The sequence below is a fragment of the Crocodylus siamensis genome, chromosome 1, assembly GCF_052110815.1.
Source record: "Crocodylus siamensis isolate JL-2025a chromosome 1, ASM5211081v1, whole genome shotgun sequence".
Taxonomy (NCBI): domain Eukaryota; kingdom Metazoa; phylum Chordata; order Crocodylia; family Crocodylidae; genus Crocodylus; species Crocodylus siamensis.
Genome location: NC_143395.1, coordinates 9,435,598 through 9,462,082, shown reverse-complemented (window position 1 = coordinate 9,462,082; position 26,485 = coordinate 9,435,598). Strand labels below are relative to the sequence as shown.

At 44.5% G+C, this 26,485-nt stretch overlaps 1 protein-coding gene across 2 annotated transcripts in view; it reads left to right on the top strand.

Moving 5' to 3' along the window:
• Nucleotides 1–26,485, top strand: part of PTCHD4 (patched domain containing 4) — a 119,051-nt gene that overhangs the window by 36,917 nt on the left and 55,649 nt on the right. For both annotated transcript variants that reach the window (XM_090031356.1, XM_090031355.1), the window contains exon 2: nt 3,437–3,917. In XM_090031356.1, coding sequence (XP_089887482.1) covers nt 3,437–3,917 — 481 coding nt within the window. The remainder of the gene's footprint in view (nt 1–3,436; nt 3,918–26,485) is intronic.

Sequence of the window (26,485 nt, the reverse complement as noted above, 5' to 3'; positions counted from 1 at the left end):
TTGCTCAGCATCTATGATTTCTCTGATTCCATATGAAAACCTTCTCTATATTTTACTGACATATGGGCGAGGATGCCCTACTGTATGTCTGTATAACAAATAGCTCTTCTGTTTTGTGGGAGATACTGTATCTCATGATTTATTTGTGCCTGCTCTGTTGCTTCTTTTAAAATATCACCATCGTTCCGTGCACCTTTCGCTGAAAGAGGCAGACGGCCGTCAGAAAGTTTCCAGTAACCTTGCAGCGCATGCTTTATGGTAAATCAATGGAATCTGAATTACAATACATTGTCATAGGCATGAGCTGTCTTAGGCTGAACTGCTGGAGTATCCCGCAGTGAGAGGAAACATTTGAATGTCAACACTGCCTATTTACTGGGCAAATATAACATTGGTCACGAAAGTTTCAAAGTGGTTCCCCAGGTATTTTAAGAGCACAGTCCTATCTGACGTTAACAGGTCTTGCATTGCTAAATCCTTAAACACTGATTGGGAAGTTCAGCCCCCTGTGGTTGTCTGAGCGTTGGGTGTGATCTTCCTTCCAAAAAAACATATAGCTAATAGAGTATGAAAAGGCTGGTCAGAAAAACAAGTGTACACAGGGTCAATACTTTTTTGTGCCTACAATACACTGCTTGGGCACTCTTAATGAAGTATCTGAGTGATTTAAGGAACTGGCATGGGGTTACCAATCAGCTTTCATGTCATCTTGTGCCAAGATACATTGCCAGAGGCCATTACATCAACTGGGAATATGAAAATTGTGTTAACCCGTGACCCCATTCATTGGGTTATGTCAGATTAATACTCAAAGTGGTTGCATCCCTGCTACGTGACCATTCACTATTAGAAAGTTTTCTGTTGAAGGATGCTGTCCCCTTATACCAGAGGGACAGTAAAAGTGAATATCTGACCAAGTTTCAGCCTTATTTCTAAATCCCTTATACCTACTGGATATAGGAGCAGTCAGGCTAGAAAATGTGTGGGTTCATAAACTCTGGTATCTTGCTTCTTCTTTTTTTAAGGACAAGCAAAGCCGTTATGCTCATCTAGTCCGACCTCCTGCGTTACACAGGCAATAGAAATTCACTCAGTGATTCCTATACGTATGTAACCCAATTGCTTTTGGCAATGGCTTGGCTCGGTTGCTTTAGCAGCTAAAAATCCCTTATAATGTGCCTGGTTGTTTGGTGAAAATTTCTGCAGCATGCGTAGGTCACTGGGAGGTTTCCTCAATTCAAGATATTGCTTAATTCATCCATGGAAGCAGCCAGATGACCGCAATGTATCTTGTGGTTCTAATTGCTATAAAACTGACTTACTTTACTTACATATTGCTTTGCATTTTTATGGCAGTTTAAAGTACAACATGCACACAAAAGGAAAACTTTCAGTTAAGTTTGTGAAAGTGTCTTTGTCATAAAAATCATTTTTCGGTATCTAGTGCAGCTGAAGAACCAGGTCCTGGTAAGGAAAGTAGGTTCCCAGATGAGATGTAACTGGAATTAAGTACCTAAAGCATGAAAACCAATCCAAATTATGTCTGCCCAACACCCACAAGGGCCTGTAGGCATCTACACTCACTCACTTCCTATGTTTTGAATTGTAAAGAAACGTAGCCGTCTAAACTTAGGCATCTAAGCATGCCAAGAAGCTTTCTGTTGAACTAGGTAGGCTACCTGAGCTTTACTCTGATCCAGAAGCAGGTGGGGTGTTGCCTACACTCCACCTAACTCTGTGGAGGGATGCAACCGGCTTGGTGTGATCCAGGCATGTCTAAGACACACCAAGAGTATTGAGTCCAGTACAAAGTGCATCAGATACAGCTACTTTCAGGCAAAAACACTGGAAAGGGGAAGGGGAGGAGGTATCAGGGGCAACCTTTTGGGTAATAGCCTAGTGCAGTAGTTCTCAACTTTCTTAGGCTTGAGGCACCCCTGGACAGACTCAAGGCTTCCCTTGGAAAATGCTAGCTCTTAGTTTTCACTGTTTTTGCCTACAATAAAAATGAATAGAGCAGTTTCTCTGTTGCCAAGAACTGCAACGATGGATTTCTGTTTGAAAGCTCTGGGTTTACCCCGTGACCCATGGTTGCATAGTGCTAATACTGTGTGCAGCACCCTTGAAGGGCTCTCAAGGCACCCTGGCTGAGAATCAGTGGGGTCGTAGCTAAAGGACAGAGGGAGTCCTCAGTTCAGTTCGTCTTTGGCCTGAGAAGATTCAACCTACATCTTCTTGCTGAAGCGGGAGTCCTGTGCAGCCAACAGCATGAGAATCATGGAGCCAAAGAGATAGAGCAAGTAAGAGAGGGCTTGGGTCTTTGACACAGGAAAAAGGGCGCTCCCCTGAGCCATCTTCTAAGAGGGATGAAAGTTCAACTGCCCCCCGCTGACTTACTCTCAGTAGCTTCCTGCTCAGTGCCTCAGCTCTCAGGATTGCCCTTTGGAAATGCCTGATTTTTCACATTGGCTATAGGGGAAGGCCTGTTACCTGAACCTATGCTTTTGAATTGCTCTCCTGAGGTGAGGTGCCTCATTTTTAGGGGCTCTGATGCTGAAGCTGGGAGCATCTAAGGGATGCAGTAAGTTTAGTCATTAATCCTGAGTTTTAGAGTCTACTTGATTGTGTGAGAAAGAAATGTAGGGACCTCGGATATGGAAACTTAGGGCGACCAGACGTCCGCCCTCCTTGCTCCTGCACAGTGGCAGTGGTGTCTGCCTGCCTGACATACCGTGCCATTTCACCTTCCCACTGGACTTTGGCCCAGGACATTTGACCGACCAGCTGGGACTGTCCAGGCCAAGCCAGGACGTCGTCACCCTGCTTATATGAAGCTGCAGTAGCTCCACTGAGCAATGCATAGACTCTCATTTCAGGTACAGCCACACAAATCCAGAGTCATTGTGTCAAAATCCAAGGAGTCACTCCAGAATTACACCTTTGTAACTGAGATCAGAATGGAGAGGTAATCTGCTGTGAAATGGTGTGTTTCTTAAAACAATTTCAAAGGATTAGGAAATCACAGATCTTCCAGAATTGGATCACGCTGTTCATACTTCGGGGACTGGATGTTTGTTGTTGTTAATTATTGTTTAAATGTGGAAAAATTACCAGCTCCCAGGGGTGAGGAGTTTGCATGCTCTGTTTAAGTCCTTGAACATCTGGGTCTGTAATGAATATTCTGGCAAGCCTTTAACTGCAGCACAGAACCATAAATTGGCATGATATGGCTAACAACCACTCTGAGAAAGTTTCTACCAGAGGAAGATGGCCCCATCCAAAGTCCACGAGGTGCATGGCAAAACTCCTTGACTTCAGTGAGCTTTGGATCAGGCCTTCAAGTGTGTATGTATATTAAAAACAGAGAAAACGAGATATACCTTTGACACGCCTTGCTCTGAATAACACCTCTCTTTCTATTTCCCCCCTCCCTAAGGATGGAAGGAGCAGTTTTATTGGACACCAGCTTGGAGGGGTCATGGAGGTGCCAAATAGCAAGGACCAGAGAGTAAAATCAGCCAGAGCCATCCAAATCACCTACTACCTCCAAACCTACGGCTCTGTTACCCAAGACCTCATTGGTGAAAAATGGGAGAGTGAATTCTGTAAACTAATGCGCAAAATGCAGCTGGATCACCAAGACCTGCAGCTCTTCTCACTGGTGTCCTTTAGCCTGTGGAAGGACTTCCACAAGACCAGCATCCTGGCCAGGGGCAAGGTTTTGGTGAGCCTGATGTTGATTCTTGTGACTGCTACCCTCTCCAGCTCCATGAAGGACTGCCTACGCAGCAAGCCTTTCCTCGGGCTCCTGGGAGTGCTTACTATCTGTATCTCCAGTGTCACTGCGGCAGGGATATTTTTCATTACTGATGGAAAATATAACTCTTCTCTGCTGGGAATCCCTTTCTTCGCTATGGGTAATTATTTATCTTCATAATAATAGGATTAACACAGCTTAATGACAGGGTGGTAAATTGCATCCTTGGGTTATAAAGTGCAGATTTTACCTTCAATGAAAGTCCAGGTCTTTTCATCTTGTTAAATTGATCTCTCCCTTGCTGGAAAAAAAGGAAAGGGAAGGGGCAAAGACAGGAAAAAACCCCCCATCCAAAATACAACAAAACAACCATAAATTGAGTGAATGACAACGATAGAACATGGCCAGGAGGAGAAAGGCACTTGTATTGATCCATGTTACAAAATGAAGCTGAATCTGTTACTGAAAATTAGTTAACTAAGCAAAGAGCAGCACTGATTGTCTGGAAATGTGTTTCCCTGATGCTAACAGAGGGACAGTGGGAAGGATAGGACATGGCAGAGTGAAAATGGGAAAAGAAAGGAAAGCTATAAAGCATCCTTCTGTTGAGAGTGTCTTCTTCATTTCTCTGTGTATGAAGCATGGGGGAACAGTCCTGGGTCAGGAATAAGATTGATGGACTTTATCTCTGGGAAGAGATTATCGTCTTGGTGTTTGCATGACTGTAAGAAAAGGGACCTGTCAGTGTTTGTAGTGCATAATCCCCCTGTTTGCGAAATACAGAGATCACCTAGGAGGATTTGCTTTGAGCTGTGCTGTGTCAGGAGAGGTTCCAGCTAAAGAACTAATATTAGCACCCAGTTTTGGGGGCACATTGGCTTAGCACTGCTTTTATTTGTGAAATCACATAAAGTAGTTAGTTTATTTAACCCTTTCATCGAAACTTTTCTGGATAGGGAGGTATGATGAAGATGATAGAACTGTGTCCAGAAAGGGAGACTGACACCTCGTTGCTAGCTGTTGGTTGCTTCCCCACATAATGCAGCTGAACATCAGTGTTTGCCACCCATCCTAGGTTTCACGTTACCCTGAAGATTCCCCGCTGCCTTTTTGATTCGGAGGATTTGATTTAATCTGCAGGTCAAATGGGCTGCTCTATTCTTTTCTAGTTAGTTTGTTGGTATGGTGCTGTCGGGGCTAGCGCTCCTCTGGATCAAAGTATATGCATGGGCATGTCACAGAGGAGAATCATTCTGGAGGAAAAGTGACTTTCTTATTATTCAGCTTCTCTGTGATGTGGGTATATCCATGCAATATATGGGCAAGAGCTCTTCCCAGGTCTTGAAGTGGGAAGCTGGGCAGGAGAGAGCGTGACAAATAAGGGGAGACAGAGGGCTTAAGCAGGAGGGCGGGCAGGCTGGCGGGTGCTGAAATGGTGGGTAGGGGCACAGGGGGCAGACCTGAGGCTGTATGGAAGGGTAACTAACCCATGCAGGGGAAGAGAGGGTTTCGAACAAGGAGTGATAAGGTCAGGTGGGGGCTAACACAGAGCTGTGAGATGGCCAGTCTGAGACTGCCTGAAGTATGTAGGTGGGGAGTGGGGACAAGATGGACTCTGGGGTGGGGGAAACGTAGAGACTTCTTAGGGTGGGGTGGAGGATTGGGATGGCTGCCAGGTTACACCATCTGATACCGAGGGATAACTGCCTTCAACATCAAGAGGCAAATGGCAATGGGAGGAATGTTGTTCCCTGCCCTGCTTGGGCATTATCCCAGCTACACCTACTGTTTTTGGTGCAAATCTGAAATGAGGAAAGAAAGTCACTTCCTCCCATTTATTGCCATTCTGTTCATTCCCCCTTGCAAGCGGCTGCAATGCTCCTTGGTCCTGTGTTCAGGGTCTTTGACTTCTCAATCAGCAGAGAACTGCCCCAAGGGGTTGTAACACAAGTGGTGGCCTCTGTAGGAACCTGATCTGCTGCAAGAACTTCTTGACTGATATATAAATACGAACAGTACCATGGCAAAAAGTTTGGCACCCAGGGCAAAGCCTGCAGCGGCAGCCCACCCTTGCCCTGCACTCAGATCCAGGGGGCACATGCTTGCCCAGGTGTGCATGCCCTGCCCCCCAACCCTGCACCCCCCAGATGAGCCGCTCACAGCTCCATCCCTGCACCCTGCCCTAGCTGGGCAGCGCCTGTTGGTGCCCCTTTGCTTTGACGCCCAGGGTGGCCACCCTGCTCGCCCCCCCGACTTTGCTACAGCACTGAGTATGAAGCTCTACTGCTGCAGATATGGATCCTGAGCACATTCGCTTGAAGGCACTAGAGGACTCATGAACCTCTTTACATGGTCCAGCTACTAAAGGGAGACAATGGTGAGAATTGGTGTTGCCCGTGCAGCTTGCAAGATAAAATTTCAGTATTTTTCTGGCTTTGGGGGAACATGTAATTCTATGCTTATCTGCAGTCTCCTTCAGCTGGCATAACTTTTACCATCTCTGGTATCTCTCTCTGAAATGAAATCTTTGCTAGGAATTGCTTAACATAACATAATATGGAGCTGGCTTTGAGATTGGGGGGGGATAACCTTATTTATGTGCGTTTCAAGCAAGAATCTGAAATTGTTCTGAATATATTATTAGATGGATACTCACAATGCCCCTGAGGGCTGCAGTTAAATATTTGTGCATCAGCTTTACAATAGGATGAGCTGAAAGAATGGAAACATGACTCCAAGTCATTCCAGGCTTGATCCTGCAGTAACAAGTCCCCTCCACAATGCTGAATGACAGAATTGGCTGAGGATGCAAACTATTTCCCAACAGATGTCCAGCCCCTCAACGAATTGGGCCAGATGGAGGGCAGGGCAGAGTTTTGCATGGAGCCCAGTAATTCCAGGTTGCCATCCTCTAGTCTGACAGCACAATCCTGTATAAGGTTTTAGATGTGACTGTCTCTCATCTTGTGGCTCCTTGGAGGTGCTGGCCTGTACTGAACCATCAGCTCTACCTGTGTTTTCACCTTTTCAAGGTATTTATTTTCTTACTACCAACACTCTTGCCTCCCCCATTTATCTCTATCCTCTACGGAAATCTATACAGATCAGGTCTAGCCCAAAGCCCACTGAAAAGGGTCAGCTAAAGACCAGTCCCTTTAGCTGTCATTTTTCCTGCAGGTATATAAACAGGACATAGGCAGCATTTAGGCACCTAAGTCACAAAATAGTGATCTAAATTAAAATTACTTCTATAGCCATGAAACCAATGAGATGCCTAGGCTCAGTAGGAGCTTCCATTTTGGCCAGAAAACTTCCCTAGATGCATCAACTTAAGTGTGCATGCATGTGATCTAGATCATGCATCTAGATGTTTACCTCCTGCCCTTGTTATCAAAATGAGAGTTACTGGGTGCTTAACTCCACGCAAGTCTCCAGTCCCTTAGGTGCCTGCAGAACAGGCCTGAGATGCCTGGCTCACAACAGCAGTGCAAAGTGCAGCAGCCATAGCAGCTTGAACACAGCCAGTGTGTTTGTGGGGGTTCCCCATCTTTTCAGGCCACTGACTCCACTTTTGAGCACGTACTCCACTTCTGATACAACCTTGAAAGCTATCCCTGAATTTCCAGGGAGGTCACAAACCATCTTTGACCCATCTGGGGACACAGCCTCTAATGTGGGAAATGCTGTAAATGGTTAAAGCACCTGACTAGGGAGTGGGAAACTTGGCTTCTTGCCCCCAAGCCTGAATTGTGGTCCCAAGACTGTTCATGAATTTTACATTGGTGTGCTGAGAACACAGAAATAACCCATCATAGCCGAGATATGACGAGCATAACAGGGACTGAAATCCTCCTCACTGATGTGAAGTCAGGATCCTGCTTGCTTTTCCTCTCCCTGGCCTCAAATATCTTCTACTCTTAGCTGCCCAGTTGACCAAAATCTACAGGAAGGGTAGAGGGTGGTTCCTATCCAGCCTACCCTAGACACACTCCTAGAAATAGTTAATGCAGATTTAAGGCCCAGGGAGCTAGGAAGGGTCAAAAACCCAGGTCTGTCACTTTCTGGCCAAGTCCAGTCATCTTAAGTTATAGTTGAAAAGATAAGCACCACCACCTCCCTCCCCATGTTCACTAGTTAGAGCCAAACAGGGCACACTGCTTTGCACTGACTTATACTGCTGTGGAGCAAGCTGGGTGACCTGGTCAGGTAAGCGTATGGGTGGATCCAGGATTTTGAAAAGGAGATCACATATGCATCACCCCATATAACACAGTGAAAAAGAAACTAGAAACTTAACTAAAGTGCTAGGGGTGCAGGGCTATGCTATTCTGCTTAAGATCAAAGCAAAAACAAATACAGCTTTATTGGAGTGTGCATTAATTTGATGTAACATCTAGTGTGTATAAAAAACAAAACAGACTAAGTAAAAAAAAAAATCAAAAGATATTGTGTTCATCCTGAAGTCATTAGATTTAAATGTACACCTCTTTTTCAGATTCCCCAAAGAAATCTAGCCTTCCTAAGTGCCTTGACAGTGCATCCAATGCTTCACTGAAAGTTATTTTCACGTCTGAATTAATGTGCACCTGAGCTCACAGTTCTAGTTAGAGTTAAAAACAGTCTTCAGGGTTGTGAAATAGGAGCATCCTTACCAGGAGCTGCCAGCAGACAGCTAAATAGCAAAAGAAGAGAGAGCTTTATTAGTGGAAGACCTGACCATTAAACAGGGAGAGAGGGTCGTTAGCACCTGTGGAATGAAGCGTTTAGAAGGAATCGGTAGACTGTAATGTGCCATGAAGTCAACTGACCCTGTCAGTGGGACCTGATGAGAAATGCTGCCGATGCTGCCAGGCAGTTGCATTTAAATCTTGGGTGGAGCAGGAATTAAAGCGGGGTGCAAACTGCACCCCCCCTGGATCCAGCCCTGGTTAAGGACCTTCCCTTTTTGGCATTCAGGTTCCCAATATGATGCTGGTAGCAAGTGCACCACCTTGACCCTAAGCTTTGAGGAGAAGCAGGAGCCCAGACCCTTCTTTGTGCCTGGCATCTCCTTCTCAACGTCCCCCTGCTGAGCCACTGGGCACTCGGGATTATTCTTAGGAGGCAGCCAGTTTCTTTCACTGACTGTACAGGGATCCAGGACACCTAACCCTCCAGCTGCAGAATGCCTCATATTTTAGGGTGTGACATACAAATCGAGATGTCTATAAGAATGATTTCTCTTGCTCCACACTCAGTAGGAGAAGGATTGTATTATATTATATTATATTATATTATATTATATTATATTATATTATATTATATCGCACAGTGCCTAGCAAAATGCGGCCTTATCCAAGGCAGGGTCCTTTGGATACAATTCATCATACATACAGATACTAATTATATGCAGAAAATAATCAACTCTCTTCAGAGAACATTGCTGAGGTTATAAAACGAAGCATTTGAAAATTAGGAAATGCCTTATTTACAGGCACTTTACTTATCCAGTCTACTCAGGGAACGAGCCTGTGACCTGTTGCTAAAAGAAAATGAGAGCATGTACTTAAAGACTGCATATGCATCTGTGGGATAAAGGAAGGATTACCTGGCAGAATTAATTCTGATATTTCTAATTGTTGAGTACTTTGCTTTGCTACTTAAAGAATGTTTTCTTTAACACAGATTTCAGAATGCAGTTTCCTAGGAGAATTTTGAAGGAAAAAGTAAAACCAAAGTCTGTTCTGTACAGTTGTACTCCTCATCCTGCACCTTCAGGCAGGGTTTGAACCCCAACCTTGAAGAAGAGATTGATCCCACCTGTGCTGGGGGAGCTAACAACATCACCTGCTAGATGAAAGTGGGGTTAGCTCATTGAGGCCATATGTTGAATGTGAAGAAAGGGAAATAACTCAGCCTGACTTGATGTCTTCTTTATCCAGTGGTGGTCAGGAGGTTTTGCTTTTTGTAAAGGAGCGAGGTGTTGGGGTTAAAATCCAGCAGCAGTTAAACTTGGAGTTAAAATGTTTAAGGGATATTTGTTGGTGGAAGAAGTCCAACGGGCCTGTCTCCCTCTTTCCCAGCCTACTCCCTGCTGATACAGTGATTCTAGCCAATCCAAAGTCCTCCTAGTGCTATTTCTTTGGAGGTGATATGGACCAGGCTCTTTAGACTGTTCATTTTTGGTTATTGTTCTGGATAGCTTTCACAATTTGCTGGAGGAAGGCAACTCAGAGAAAGTAAGGGGTGATTTTTTTTCACCGCTTATAACTAAGCTAAACTTAAGTGGGATTTCATGAGATTTCATAGATTTCATAGACATCAGGGCTGGAAGGGACCTCGGGAGATCATCGAGTCCAGCCCCCCGCCCAAAGGGCAGGACGTCAGCTGGGGTCATAGGATCCCAGCAAGATAGGCAGCCAATTTACTCTTGAAGGTGTTCAATGTAGGTGCTTGAACCACCTCCGCTGGCAGACTGGTCCAGACCTTGGGGGCTCGGACAGTAAAGAAATTCTTCCTTATGTCCAGCCTGAAACGGTCTTGCAGGAGTTTGTGACCGTTTGACCTCGTCACCCCTTGGGGCGCTCTGGTGAACAATCGTTCCCCCAGATCCTGGTGGTCACCCCTGATAAACTTATAGGTGGCCATCAGATCACCCCTGAGCCTGCGCTTTTCCAGGCTAAAGAGTCCCATGGCTCTCAGCCTGTCATCGTAAGATCTGTTTTCCTGACCTCTGATCATGCGCGTGGCTCTCCTCTGGACTCTCTCCAGCTTCTCCACATCCTTTTTGAATTCTGGAGCCCAAAACTGGATGCAGTACTCCAGCTGCAGCCTCACCATGGCCGAGTACAAGGGGAGAATGGCGTCCCAGGATTTGCTCGAAAAATGCTACTTCCTCAACCCAAGGACATCTCCCCAGTTGAATCTCAAAGTCCTGCTGAAAGGAAGTGTTGGATCATCTCAAAATAATGGTGCAAGACCAGGAGTGAGCAATGGGTAAATGGGTCATTACCCATTACCAGTTTCCCCTATAACAAAAAATTGTGCTGAAACATTGTGCAGACTTCAAGGATGAGCGTTCAGGGTGGGGAGCAGGGAATTGTTTCCTGTGTTATTAAGTGCTATACGCACAACTTCATGAAGCCAAAACTTGAGAGCATTCTGCTTGGGTACACCATGACTTGACTTCTGAAGCAGTCAGTGACCAGTTCGGCAAGAGTCTTCTGGAAATTACATCGGCTCTTGAGAGCTCTTTAGGAGGCCCTTTAAGAGCGAATCCAACATTTAGGGGCCTTGATTTTCTCAGATTGTATTGACTTTCTGCAAATCTGGAGTAGAGCTTGTCTTGAGGGGGTGCTCTTTTTTGACTACATCATCACCTCCTGACTAATGGTTGTTTGAGGTCAAAACACTGGGTACCTGAAGTCTGCCTCAGAAACGTACATAGCCCTTATGTTCACATTTTCTTTTTAGAATTTAAACTTGCAACACAATTTCAAGTTATGCTGTGTGCGCACCAAAATTATGCTTTTCCATCTTTAATCATTACTAACTAGCTCAACCAGAAGGTTAACTAGATGATTTAGTCATCATTAACTCCTTGATGTTATTCTTAATGAACATGAACCAGATTGATGCCAACAGAACTACCCCATTTTTGGTCCTATGTTTTAAAAATGCAGGTGTGTCAACTACATTGATTTGCAGAGTAATTATTTTCATTCATGTAGTGAACCTTCTGGTTATGTACATCAGTGACAAATATAGGAATAAAAATTCGTATCTCCTAGCTTTGCTCTACTTATAGTACAATTATACTAATTGCATTAAGAAGCAAAATTGTTTTTAAATTGTCTGGCTTAAAAAAAACTAGGTGGAAAGAAAGTTTCTTCTCCCACCTTTCATGTGTGTCTTGTCCCTATAAGGTGTAGATTCTCCAGGGGAAAGGTTTTTTCTCCTTCTCACATCTATCACAATAAGGTCTGATCATAGTGGCTGCCTCTGGAAAAGAAAAACATAATCAGTAATGACAACACAGGAAAAAAGAAGCACAAGAGCCTTAAAGCAAGACGCCAAGCAATGCCATTACACTGTAGGCCTGATTCAGAGAAAGAAGATCTAGAGATATGTACAACAAAGGCTATGTCTGCCTCTGGGTTTCTATCCCTAAAAATGTCCTGGTTTTGCTTGTGTTGTCTAAGCTTCCACAGTAGAAGTGAGACAGAAGGACAAGTAGTGGATGGGATTCCCAGCAGCTGTTAGCATTTCAAATATCCTTTGGGGCACATATATTGGATGAGATCTATTACATGCAATGCATTCCTGGATCTTACAGCTGCACCTCCAGAAATGTAATACATCTCATCCAACGCACCAAATGCCCTGATAGAAAATACATAGGAGAGACCAAACAACAACCACTCACCAGAATGAATGCACGCCGGAAATGTATCAAAGACAAGAATACCCAATTATGGGTGGGGGCACATTTCTCATGAGGAGACCACTCTCTCTCCAATCCCTCAGTTCTAATCCTCAAAGGGAACTTACAAAACACTCCTCAGGGACAAGCCTATGAACTTCACTTCATCAGCCTCCTGGTTAATAGAGATCGTAGACTAAATATAGACATTGGATTTATGACACATTATAACCTGCCTGACATCTGACTCCGCAGGTACCTCTCCACTATTTACCTGCTACATTCATCCCCCTTCTCCCCCCACCCCAGCCTGTCTCGCACCCACTGACTCCTCAGTTTACATCTTCACTGACTGTCTATCTTGCATGCAGTCCAGCCCAGCCTCTGGCTTCTTTACTATTCCTTCCATCCAGGAAGAGCACACGCCAACTGCAGAGACTTCCTCAGCCTGACGAAGGGTTTTTAAACCCGAAAGCTTGCTCAAACCTGTAGAGCCAACTTCATTTCAGACCATTTTAGATCCATATCCACAACCTTTTCCTCTCATTTTGTCCAGTTCAGAGTTCTGAGCACTTAGCCCAGTTATTTCCCCCTGGCAAGTGGAATTGAGGAGCTACTTCTGAAGGGAAGCAAAAACCAGCAAGGCACCCACTTCCCACTGAGTGTGAAGCAACTGCACTTCAGTGGTGGATGATATGATCTCTGTGTAAGGTGTATATCACTATGCAAAGTGCTTTGGGATCCTTCATGATGAAAGACACTCTACAGAAGACATTACTGATGTGTGTGGCTTGCCAATTACAGACTAAACCACTCTTTCCATTGATTCGATACGAGATCAATCATCCGCTTCCAATTTGCTGAAGACCACACAGAGATTTGTGGCAAACCCAGAAATGGAACCTAAGTCTCTTGGGACTTTGATCTCTGCATTAAAACAACCTTCCTTGCATCCTTTATGTCCGTAAATATCTATAGGCAAATACAAGCCGGAGCTGCCTCACACTTGGTAGGTTCAGTTTTAGGGGTCCTTTGACTATACAGTCCAGTAATTCTAGTAAGAGAAAAACTAACCTTCATGCAGTTAAAGATCAGAGCCCAAAAAGGAATATTTTTATATATTTGTCGAAAGCCATTAATACACAGATTCTGTTATAAACATTATACATTCTTTGATACAAGGTACCTGTCACACTTATGTGTTGAGGTTACTCTGAGCTATGAAGACCTTTTATCCTTGCTCTTCCTTCCTAGCTGACAATGCTCTTTGGTATGCCTGTGTTATTTAAGATTCTCCATTCTGTGCTGGTTCAATTTAGAGGGAGTGTCACTCCTTGGATCTAATATGTATCAATGCACGTCACAGTTAACATTGGTTTATTTGGGCTGCATCATGGCAGAAATGATTTAGCTCTATGTACATCATTGGTAATAGGGGGATGTCAAATCCAGCTTTGAATAGCTCCACTGCTGGCAAATGCACAATTTGCTTGACAGCTTGTTATAGGTCTTAAATGTCCTTTCACTTACAAATGTGTGTTGTAATAGTTTCCGTGCTGCACTTTATGCCCGTAACTTCAGAATCTGTCCACTTTAACTATGAAAAATAATTGATTTCTGTCCTCTCTATAATATCTCTATGTGTCTGCAGACAGTGTTGAATTAGTTCATGTGTAGACTGTGCATATCCCAGTTTGCTTAACCTTGCCTTCAACGATCTTGCTTTCCAAGCCCTTTTATCCCATTTCGTTCTTTCTTCTTAATTCTGTCCAGATCTGGGGCTAGATAGTGGTATGTGGCTTCTGGTTTTTTGGAGCAGTACAAAGATGCAACCAGCAAGGAGAGCTCAAAAGTTCATTTCCTCCACTCCTGGGCACCTAGGGGAACCAGGAAGTCTTACATGATCCCTTTGCATGTTGCTGTGAGAGAGGGTGGGTCAGTGGGTCTGACTCTTTGCTACCTTTCAGATGGATTGTGCCCCTTTGGTAATGCACAGAGTGAAGTCCCGTATTCCATCAAAAGCAGAAATTGCACTTAGAGGGTGCAAACTTATGACGTGTTTATTTCAAACCAGTAATTGCACGTTGTGGAGCAGAAACACTGTGCACAGACATATGTTAGTTTAAAGTAATTCTACTCCAGGGTAAAGTTACCCCTTGGAAGGTGAGGAGTAACTATTCGCTGATACAAATGACACTGGTGTATGTATTGGTCAGGGGTCTGCTCCCCTCAGCTTCATCACAGGGTAGATGTTTGCCCAATGTAGGAGCCACCTCCTGCCAGCACGTACCACAGGCAGCTGGTTTGGGAGACCTAGTCCAGGGTCCATGACTAACCTCACAAAAATCTGGAGTAAATTATTCCATAGTAATTGTGTCATGTGTCTGCACCCTGGATTAGGATCCTAAGCATCTCACAGTTCAGCCCTCTGGAGAAATGCTGGATTCACTATTCCTAAACCCTCTCAGGCATATATGTTGTTTCGGGTCTCTTACTTATGAAGAGAAAGCTATGCATGCGCATCCTACCAAGGCCTTTCAATGACATTGTAAGGCAGACAGTGAATTCATGGTAAAAGGAAATAGCTTGTGAAATTCCTGCCACACGATGCCATTGAGGTCATAAATTTACCAGGATTCAAAGAAGGCTCAAACATTTACATTTGTACTTATCATCTGTTCATTTACATTGGACACATTAAACCAAGAGAGAAGCCTACTAATTAGAAGGGGGAGAACCTGTCAGAGCAGAGCACAATCCAGCCACACAAATGGCAAAGAAGAAACATCATTGTGTGCGTGCTTGTACATCTGTTTGCTCCTCTCTGTTGCCACTGGGGTTTTATGAGCTTCTTCCAAAACCATCAAAAACAGGTTACTGGACTAGATGGCCCACTGGCGTATACAAATAAAGTATTCTGTACCTTCCTATACTCAAATGTAGTATCAAACTGTGCAGCATGAATATAAATAAAAATCCATTCCAAGTACAAAACCACCACAACAATAAAACCGTCCCTTTATAGGAAAGATAGCGTTCTGGAATTTCTATTGCTTAACCACCACTTGGTACATTTTTCTTTAAATAATTCAATGTGATTCTCCTATTTCCAACCCCTTTTTTCTCATTCTGGTTCTTTCCTATGGTTCAGCTCCCACATTCTGGTGAGACGGCCTGACATAACCTACTGAAGCCAGAGTGGCCCCTGTTGCAGTTTTTTGCAACTTGTCATCGATGGTTGCTGGTGGGATTGGCCACCTGCGTTACTCAGTGACTTCCCCTGAACCTCTGTATCGTGGTGGTAGCTATTTGAGACAAGCCTCTCTGTTTCCAAGCAAAATTACTCTACTGCAGTCATGACACTCTGTACTGCAATCCTGGTAGATTTTGTAAGCAAGGCAGGGCCAGCTGCTAGCGACGCTTGGCTGGGTTTTGAAGCTGGTGTAGGAAGTGTCATATTTGATTCACAATGTGTTAGTCTTCCCTCCAAGGGGAATCTGAACCTGGAGTACAAGAGGTAGGGAGGGACTATGCCCCTGGTGGTGCCAGGAATTGAATGAAATGAAAACCCAGAATTATTACATCATTTGGTCATTAAACATGCCTTTTTTTTTGCAAGATTAGATATTTCTATCCTCAGTGTCCTGGCCAGATTCCAGTTTGAGTAACTGCATTTCTGCCTGCCTTTCACTGTGCCTTCAGTTTTAGCTGCACACAGTATTCATAGGCACAGCTTGGCTAAAACTGCAGTGCAAAGTTGCCAAGTTGTTGTGTTAAATATTTTTCACCCAGAAGCAGCTGCATTTCAGTGGTGGGGAAAATTATTCCTTTACGTAGTCACCACTGAAGCATTTCAACAATCCAGAGCAATGCTATGGTTATTTCTGTTCTGAAACCCTAAGGAGTCGGACATTTCCTGAGCATCTGACATTATTAACGTGTCTGACACAAATCTTCATAACCTAGACTCTTACCCATCCTCAGACGCAAGTCTTTAAAAGTGATCTTAAATGTCTTAGTTCATTTTGAAGACGGTTTGATGAGAATGTGCAAACGCTTCTGAATTGTAACAGACAGACGACATTGCCACCGCTGCCCTGCTTGCGGAAAAAAGCTATATGATCTATTAACCTAATTAGTGCTACATCAGGCGTCAAAAAGACAGATATGTCAACTGCAAGGGTGATCGGTTGAAGTGGACATTGCTATTGTCCTTCACGTTTAATTATCATGAGAAATAATTGTGTGACAGTGTTAGGAATCCTGTTGAGGTATCATGCAAAATTTCAGATTTTAAGCTTTATTTTTTTTTTCTTATTAACTTATTTCCTCTCAAGAGAGATGCAGAGATGCACATCTTGAATGCAGAGGAGGATTGCGCATAAGGAATGCAGAGCACTGAAACCTTTTGTCCTTGTGCAGTAACTTATAAGACACTCAAGCCCAGAAGTTTTGTTTAAGTGAATTTAAAGCTTCTGAAAGTGGACTGAGGGCCCTGGAGACTGAAGCCTGCTGTTCGTACATGCAGTAGATACCACAATGAAAGAGAACTGCAAAAATAAACCACTAAACCACATTTTCCCCTGAGAAGAGGCTGAAAGAAAATAGAAACTATACATGTTAGCTGTTGGAAATACTGCAGATTGCACAGCTGGAAGCTCTTCAGGCCCCACATAATGATGAGGGGAGCCAAGGAACTTGAATAGTTTAGACAGAACAAGCTCCATTCAACTCCACCAGGGAGCCTCAAACTTGGCTTGGAAGCACAGATGTAGGAGTAATTCATCCTCCCTCTCTATATATTCTTTGGGTGTTTAAGGGTACCAGCCGATGTCACATCCCAAGGTGCTCTGCAGTATCAGGTAGGGACACCTGGCCTCTGAGAGCTCAGTGGAGACCACTAGTTTTTCAAGTAAAGCTTTTCACAGCATTACCAATTATTTAAATGGTGGGCTGTCACCTTTAACAGTTTGGTGACCCCTTGTTTGAAACAAAACAGTTTTGAAATCCCCCTTACATAAAAGTAAGGGTGAAACAAAATGTCAATGGTCACAATAAGCCTTTTTAACAACTACTATTTCCAGTGCTCCTCACCCATTACAAGACACTGATCACAGAAAGTTTTCTCTTTTTTTCTTATGAATTGTAATAGCACTATTAATGTTTTATGACCCTGTGACGGCATCTCAGGGCCTAACTATATCAGCCCAAATCCGCCAGCTGAGAAATGCATACCTTAACTGTTCTGTCCTAAGAAACAGTATTCATTTCTCTTGGACTTTGCTCCGTGAATGTGTGAAAAGACAAGGGCGTCTTAGGTATCCTCAACAAATGGCATAAAGCAATACTTGCCACCATTTACTGCTGTTTTTGTATGCTTGTGTATGGCATGTTTGAGACAGGAGCATTTGGTTTGGTGGTGCTGTGGGGGTGGAAGACTCGCAGAACATGGGAACGAAAGAGAATTTTTTTCTTCCCTGTAAATTGATTTGTCTGTGCCAGTCATGTTTTTCTGTAGTGGATTTAGCCCGACTTTTATATAAAACAATGGAGCCATTTTGGGAAGGGTCAACTCAGGAGCAACAAGGATGTTAGGACTGGGAGGAGTAAGTGTCATATAATTTCAAATATGCATCCAGTCAGACTACATGATTTACTGGTACCCCCAGTTGTAAAGTCTAAAAGAACCCATGAATCTGAACTTTACCATGACCCATATCCACTAGTGATAGATACCAGGTCAGATCAGCTTGCTCTACATAGCATTAGACACCCCAACGCAGAAATCTAATCCAGAGGCTCCCTGTCTGATCCTCCCTGCTCCATTCAACAGTCTGGATCATGGGCACTAAATAAAAGCACAGGCTGCTTTGCTAGGGCAGTAACTCCAGACCCTCAGCATTGTAACTCCGAGCAGATGCATCAGTTTTGTAGCATCTGATAATGTGCCTAGAGATGACAACACGGCAGCTCACATATGGCTTTGCCTTTCCCTTGAGCCCATGAAACAGCCACAGTTGAGCAGGCTTTGAAGGAGCACAACTTCACCTGCGTCACAGGAAACAGCAGCCCCATGGCTTAGCAGTGGGCATGCAGTGGGCCAAGGGTGTGCCAGCGTGGCAATCCAGAGCCGTTACTGCAGCTCTAACAGGGGCGCCTCAGCCAGCATGCTAATATAAGATTCAGAGGGTGCGACAGGATGGCAGCCCCAGGGAGCCCATGCCGCTGCCACTGTCGCAGCAGCTTATATGCAGGGAGCTTTGTACTGAGACAGCAATAGCCCCTGCTTGCTTCCCTTATCCCCCCACCTCACACCCCAGTCACCCAGGGCACCAAAATCTTAAGTTACGTCCCTACAGCACCGCACAGTGCAGCTGCCTAGGGACTGGGTAAGTTTTGAACCCCATGTGGTTGAAAGATATGTTGTACATATAAGCTAGCGAGTTTAAAGATAACTTTTGGACTGCAGTGTAAATGCATAGTTAGTGCCTTTCTTTACCTTTCTAAGACTCTTCCAGGAACCTGGGGTGGCCTTTTCAAAGCGTTTTAAGAGTATTAGACAACCAGCTCCTGTTAGCAACTAACGGTGCTGAGCATGCCACTCCCTTCAGCTTTTTTTTCTCTACTGCCTGTTTTGCCACATCTTTTTCTTCTTTCCCTTTCTGATGGAAAGGGATGGGGTGAGGAGGGGGAGTGGTGGAAGAGAGAGACCAAAAATCTGTGACAGATGCCTTTCGAAACCTAAAATGCAGAGACCAGGAAAAACTCATTTGATTCCCTAGAAGGAGTCCGTTCTGTTTAAATAAGATTCAAGGGACATCGCCACGTTTTAGAAGCCAGAATCTCTCCTGAGAGGAGGAGGATAGGGAGCTTTCCTGACCAACATGGAATGACATGGGAATAACCCCCACTAGTATATACCAAGCCTTTTATTCAAGGGGGCAAATTATAAGGATATAGCTTTGCCCATAATAAGAGGCTATTAAGGTGTGATTATAAAGGGATGGAAACACAAAGGATTAGCACAAAGGAAAGGGAGGCAAGGAGAGCAATATTCAACGTGGTGGCAGTAGTCTGTCTTATTCCACCATCTTGCTCCTATTGTGTAGATCTGGGCTGTTCAACTGGCAGCCCACGGGCCACATGCAGCACAGAAATAGCTAAGTTGTGGTTCCTGCCTGGCTGGGCCTTCCCTCTATCACTCTGGCTGCTGGAGATGCTGGGCTCCTCCTCCCTCTTCTGGATCCTGCCTTCTGTGCCTGCCCCAGGGTAGTGTGGCATGGCCTGGTACAGTGAGGGGCACTCAGGGTGAGGCCAGGCCTATGTGGCACATGGCGCAGCAGTGAGGGAAAGCATCCTCATAGAGTTGCTGCAGGGATGGGGGGCCCCTGTAGGGCTGCACGTGATAATGGGGGAAGAAACACATGCAATGCAATGGGAGGAGACACCCAGGGGCCTGTGACTCCCACCTGTGCAGCTCAGTGGGTGCCTGACCCCTACTAGTGCAACCTGCGGGGTGTGTGGCCCCCAGCCGCTGAGACACTGGACAGCCCTGGCTTAGATCTGTGCACAGCTCAAACAGACGTGAGCTGTGCACAGTTGTAGAGATGCCACAGTCAGGTGTTTTGTCTTGGACCTTGTAAACCCAGCTCAAATGGACGTGAAATGTAGGGAGAAGGAGCCTTCTACCCCGGATTATTTGGAGTAGCCACTATAGCTATTACTGTATATCTGGAAGCTGTATTATCCTTCTTGAGACCTCTGTCTGTAGTGGGCCCAGTAACTCACGTACCTACTGTCCCAGATCCATACCCCTGCTCTTCTTTCTGCACATCCTATAAGCTTCATGTGGCCTATGATGGGTCAGCTCATGGCCCATGGGCTCCTGCCCAGGCCACTACTTTTCCATCATTCCTTGCTGCGGCCAGCATCTCCAGGTTCCCCTCCCTCCTCCAGTTTCCACTTCCTGCCCGTGCCCCTGGGGGCAGGATGCTGCAGCCCATGAGGACCCATGTGGTAGGAGAGCCCATATAACCAGGAAGCCCATGCAGCCCACATGGTAGGGGAGGTTGCCTGGCACGGTCTGGGGGCCCATGGTCTGTGCGGTGTGTGACTTCTGCCATATGCAGTGGCCACGCAGAAGTTGGACAGCCCAGGCTTAGATGTTTCTCTGTTTTCAAAGAATCTGATGGTATCTTTGCTGCGTGGCTCCCATGAGCATCAACAGAAACGATATGGCTATAACATTCACTTTCCACTTTGAAGCAGTCCCCTCTGGTTGCTGAAAGAATCCAGATCAGACTGTTTCCTCCTTGCCTGCTCTCATTAAAGGGCATTTCTGTGTAAATCCATCTGTGAAGTGGGTTCTCAAAAAATGCAGGGTGTTCAGATAGCCTCTGCCTGAGGTGACACTGTCAAATCATACGCCTTAGTCTCTTCTGTTGCCTTTTTGTATTTGCTAATTGTGCTCTTTAAACAGCCGAACACAAATAATCTTCTAAATGACAGCTGAGACATCAGCCACTCATGTAGGAAGAGCAACCAAATCCCATCAGCAGACACTTTGGCATGAGCAAAGTCACGCTAGTCCTCCTCCCCCATATTCTTGCCCCCTGAGAACCCAAGCAGGACACTTGTGTTGTCCGAGGATTGTGTTACAGTGTCTTCCCTCTTCCTTTACACCTGTCCCCCCCTCACAATCTGGGGAACCACTGCTCAAGGAAGAGCATGACCTATTGAAAGGTTTCAGCTCCCCAGGAAAGGAAATGAGAAGCAGAAGCAGCGGGGACACAACTCACGAGCTCTCAGTGCCTGATAACTCTGACTTCTGCGGTTTCTGATATCATCTCCTGTACAGGCAGGGAACAATGCTGCATTAGCAAGATGACCTTGATTAGAAGACACATCAGCTCTTATTCTCGCTAGGTCAAATCCTGCCACTGGCAATAAAGCCACCCTTCCCATTGACTACGTGGCTCTACACATGCATCCCTAAGGGCAAAACTTGGCCCATAAGATATTATCAGATCTTCTGCACCTACAGGAGTTAAGTGTTCTTTTAACAAGCAGGGAAATTACTATGTCGACCTTTCATTGACTTCAGTGCCTTGGACTGACTTTACTTGCTTTGGATGAGGCCCTAGGTTCCCTTATTGTCGTGAAGCTATATATACTATTTTTGCTCTGTGAGGACTGAATCTTGAGCCACTGCACTATATGGTCTTGGCAGAAGTTGAGAAATGGATCAAAAAGACTATGCAATTCTTAACCCATAGGCTTCTGAATATACGATTAAGCAGTGTTTGTATTTCTCTACAGAAGAAGAGACATTGGCTTTGTGTTGATTATATAGACAGATGGCTTCTTAGCAGAGAGGCCTCTCTATTCATAGTTTTGATCATCTTCCCCCATAAAATCTTTACATTTAACCCCTGAGGGCTTACATTCACCCCCAGTGTAAGCCTACTAAAGTCAGTGGAACTGCAGCAGGGATGAATACGGCCTGGGTTAAGTGCAGCAGATGAGCTGTTTTCAGTCATCCTATCTGCATTACAGGAGCATTTAGAAATTAAGGCCCCATGGTTTCCAGTGCTGCATAAATGCAGAGCCAGAGACTTCCCTTGCCTTGAGGAATTTACCATGGACTGGAAGAACAGAGGGAGAAAAGGGAAGACAGAGACATGGACTTAATGTCAAAAAGCAGAGCAGGGGATCAAGCTCAGTTCCCATGTGTCCCGGTCTAGTGGCTTGCCTCCTAGACTGCAGCACCAAAGAACGGATTCTAAAACGCAAGTGGATGTCACAGAAAGGGCAGCTGCCTGTCTGGGAAGTGAGGAAGGTCTTACAAGTCTGTGTGGAGTCCAGGTTGGACCAGCTACCCAAGATGTATTATTCAGCGGTTTTCTTGTGTGAGTGTCTTTTATTCACTGCAAAATCCTTTGTTCATCACGGTCACAACCAGACTCAATGGTAATGGGCTAACTGAGGATCTGGTTCCGATGGGCTTTATTGTTTCATTTGGGGGTATAGATACATGGCACGGTTCCCCTAGAGCAGCATTTCTCGGGCCGTGGGTCTCAAACCAAGAGTGGGTTGCAGGAATATATGAAAGGGTCACACACTTTAAAAATGGGTTCTGCTCTAAAAGAGAAAACGGTGGGAAATGATGACTTTTCCCTTGGAAGCTGGCAGATTTCCTGCCTGCGAGGGGCTGCTTGGGCCCCCACCCCCACTGCCCCACGCTCCCCCTGCCCCACACACTGGGGGGCTGGGGCCTCGGGGCAGCAGGTTGGGAGTGATGAGCACCCACAGAGCCAGGGGCCTGTTTTCCACTTAAACTATTTACTGGGTTGGGACTAGCCCTCGATGTTTACAAATGGGTCCTGGTGGAAAAACAGTTGAGAACCACTGCCCTGGAGTACAAGTAGAGCAGACAGAAGATGATACAGCTTTATGCTGTTATAAGTCAGAGAATGAAGAATAACTACAGTCTACTATCCGTTACATTGGGGTAACGATAGTTTTCCCATTTCCTGGGTCACCTTCATCCCTAGGATAGCCATTTGTTTTGTCCCTTGTCACATAGCAACCTGTGTAACGGGGCCTTGTGCAAGCAGCTGGCTTGAGAGAGTCGGCTGTGTGTTCACTCCTTACTGAATAAACTTACTGGGTATGTCTACATGTCCCCTTACAGCGATGTAGCAACACACAATGGCACACTACAGCGATGTAGCAATCATGCCAGTCTACATGATTGCTAGCTACATGGCTGTAGCAGTGCGCTCTCCACTTATCATGCACTGCTACGGTGACGTAGCAGGGAAATTTAAGCATGCACTACCTGTACAGCGTAGTACAAGCAGTTACTGCGCCATGTTTTAGTACTTCCAAAAGGACATAGTGAAGCAGAGCGCAGTAAAAAGGTTGCCACACGGCAGCATGTAGACGTGCCCACTGTGACAACAGTAACAATGTCGCCATATGGTGACATGTAGATGTGCCTGCTGTGATATAAAACCTGATATAAAATCTGAGGCATGCGACTTCATGGTGTATGTCCATGGCCTGACAGCTAGTGCCACTTTTGGACAGAAAGAGGTGTGTCACTCCCATGAAGGTACCTGGCTCTATTATGCTTCCACAGGTCACAGCCACGACTTGCCTTGTGGAGCACAGGGAAGATCATTCCACTTCTGCACAGATATAAACTGTCCTCTCTGGTCCATCCCTTCAGGTACTAGTTTATGAGGTGAATGGAGCCACTTGCCACCCAAACACCCCCAAGCCTGATGACAGCAGCTGAAACCCATCAGAAATCATTATCCTCCTCACTCAGCCATGATTACATTGAGGAACTGGAAGGCCGGAGATTTACTTGTGAAATTCTAGATGCCAACTGACACAGAAGAGGAAAGCTCTATTTCTCCATGAAAAAGAAACAAAACTACCATTTCCAGTGCCAATAGTGTTGTTACGGGATTTCCTAAACAAAGAACAGCTGCAATGGTTAATAAGTCATAGTTACCTCCCACATAGTAAACCAGGGTGGGCAATTATTTTTGGTGGAGAGCCACGTACCAAGTTTTGGCAAGCCATCAAGGGCCTCATGACAGGCAGCAAGGGGCAGATAAATATTAATTTTCTAAATTTTTTAGAAGCCCCACGGGCCAGGTAGAATGGCCTGGTGGACCTCATTTGGCCCACGGGCCACATTTTGCCCTCCCCTGCAGTAGACAGTTACTATAGACATCAACATCCAGGGTTCACCTACATGAAGTCATGGTGTAATCAGGTGCGTCTACATGTGCTCCCGACTGCACAGTCATTTAGTAGTTGCTTTAGCAAGAACATAGCAAGTACTAAATGACCACACAGTAACCACGGGTACTACACAGTCCCCACGCTGCACAGGTCATTTCTGACCCTACTGTGCAGTAGCAGTGATGTCATGGTTCATGCCCACCCATGCTATGGCACCATAGCAACAAGCTATGTTACTGTAGCTCATCACTACAGTGACATAGCATCTTGTGCAGATGCACCTATCATCCAAGACATGGAAGGAGCAGTGTCCTGAAGAGAGCAGCACTGGAATAAATCAAAATGCCTGCGTATGCAATTGTGATGATAATTTCAAAACTGATTGGTCATTCTGCATTCTGTCACTTGAAGTTAAATGTGTGTATTGCTGGTAGAATTTAAGTGGTTAAAAGCAGAGGTAAGGGGGATGTATCTACTTGCTAGTATGGGCATGAGTAACTTAATTTCTGATTCAGCTTCTTAGCTATATGCTTTGGGAGCCCTGAGCAGGCTCAGACTGAGCTGATGGGTTGCTCGGTTAAGAAATCCACTATGACAATGACTCCTCAGAGATCACTTTATACCCTTTAAGAACATAAGAACTGCCATTTACTGGGTCAGACCATAAGTCCATCTCACCGAGTGCATCTACACATTCATTAATGCACTTTTGCTGTTGCGCATTAAATTTAGCACCTCTAATGTGAGGTGCTAAATAAATGCGCATTTGGCTGCCCTAATGCACCATAGCAAAAATGCATGCTTTTTTAGTGACGTTTAATGTGCAGCAGTTTATTTTCACTCAGCATCAACACATTAGCATGGTTTTTGTCGTGACACTTTAATGCGCAGTAAAATAGGCGACTGCGCATTCAAGTGCATGTGTAGAGAGACCCACTGTGGCACAGAGTGGCTTCTGGAAGGGAGATGTCTCTGGCATTTTTACACTAGAAAACATGACATTGCTTCCCCAGAAAATCCTTCCAGGCAGGCTGACACAACTGCTCCTGAACTCTGGCAGCTATTGTAAAGAACACTTCATATCTCTTCTCTCAATGGCTGTCAGCCCATCCAGTATTGATGTACACCACAACAATGTTTCAAGTAGCTTTCGATAAGGCTTCATCCAACTTCCTTAGTGCTCAGTTACGTGTTGATAAGTAAAAGCTCTGAACTTGCCACCCAAACACAGATTAATTAAAAAAAGATTTTCTCCTTTAAACATGTGGGTGAATCGGTGTGAAGGTTAAACCTTGGAAAAATACCGGCTAGGCGTTCTTTGGTCTGAGAACCAGGAATAGAACAAGCAGCAGTAAGCAGAAGCAGTTTTAAACAGTGCTGCCAGTAACAGCTGCTTGCACTAAAATGGAGCATTCATCTGGTGGGGAGAAAAGGGGAGGAGAAATACCTGGAGATGAAAGGGCGTCCTTGAAAATAAAAGGACTGAAGGTAGAGGAATTTGGAATGAGGTTAGTAGAGAGAAGGAAGTAGAAAGGAAAAAGATGAGCATCCTGAATCAACTTTTTTGCAATTAATTTCAGTTCTTCCACATTTTAGTTATACTTAATTTCTAAAAATTGTTCCTAAACTATAAATCTGTGCTCCCAAGAAACAAAATACACAGGTACTGATCATCATTATCATTCCTCTTTCATAATTACTTACTAGCACTGCCATAACTGACATTACGCTCTCTTCTACACTTAACTAATACAAAACTCCTGAAACCTAAAATTTAATTATATGAAAATCACTTTACAGTTGCAATGTAATTGCAGTATTATTACACTTTTGGTCACCACATTATGAAGTGTCGCCCATATGTGCATACTTCTACAACTCCGTGAGCAAATCAGATATGGTGGTAAAAAGCATGGTATAGGAAAGAAGATGCTATTTTCTAACAGTTATGTTATCCTTCAGATGCCATTCCAGCTCCTCAGAAGGAGCTATTTCTTTCATAAATTGGGACAAAAGCCAAGGATTCATTCATCCGTATAATGTTTTAATATCTTGAGATTTTGGTTTTTTAAATATGACATTTTTACAAATAATGATTGGTATAAATGGTCTATCTGCTTACCCAATTCTTTTTAAAATGTTCTCCATTCTAATTTACTGCTATTCCAGCATACTCATAAATGCCAATATCACCAGAAACAAATTTAAGGTCAACTTCTCTGGAACTGATTTATGAGTCATAAAGGCATTGCTATGTATTCTGAATTATATAAGATAAAGGAATCTTAATATTGCATCAATTACAACAAGCAATGAGCAGTTAAACTGAATTGCTTTTGTGCTCTGTCTTTCTGCAAATGCATATAAAAGGCCCAGCCTTCTGCATAAACATCATTTTAATAGACAGCCCCTTGCTTTTTGGAGACATGCATAGTCAAAGGGTAGGAAACGTCTTGCTGATCTTTTCATTTATATATTAGTGAAGCAAAACCTACTCAACCACCTAATTTGTATGCTATTTTGCATCCATGTAAAACTTAGGGGAGATTTTAAACTAGTATATTCTT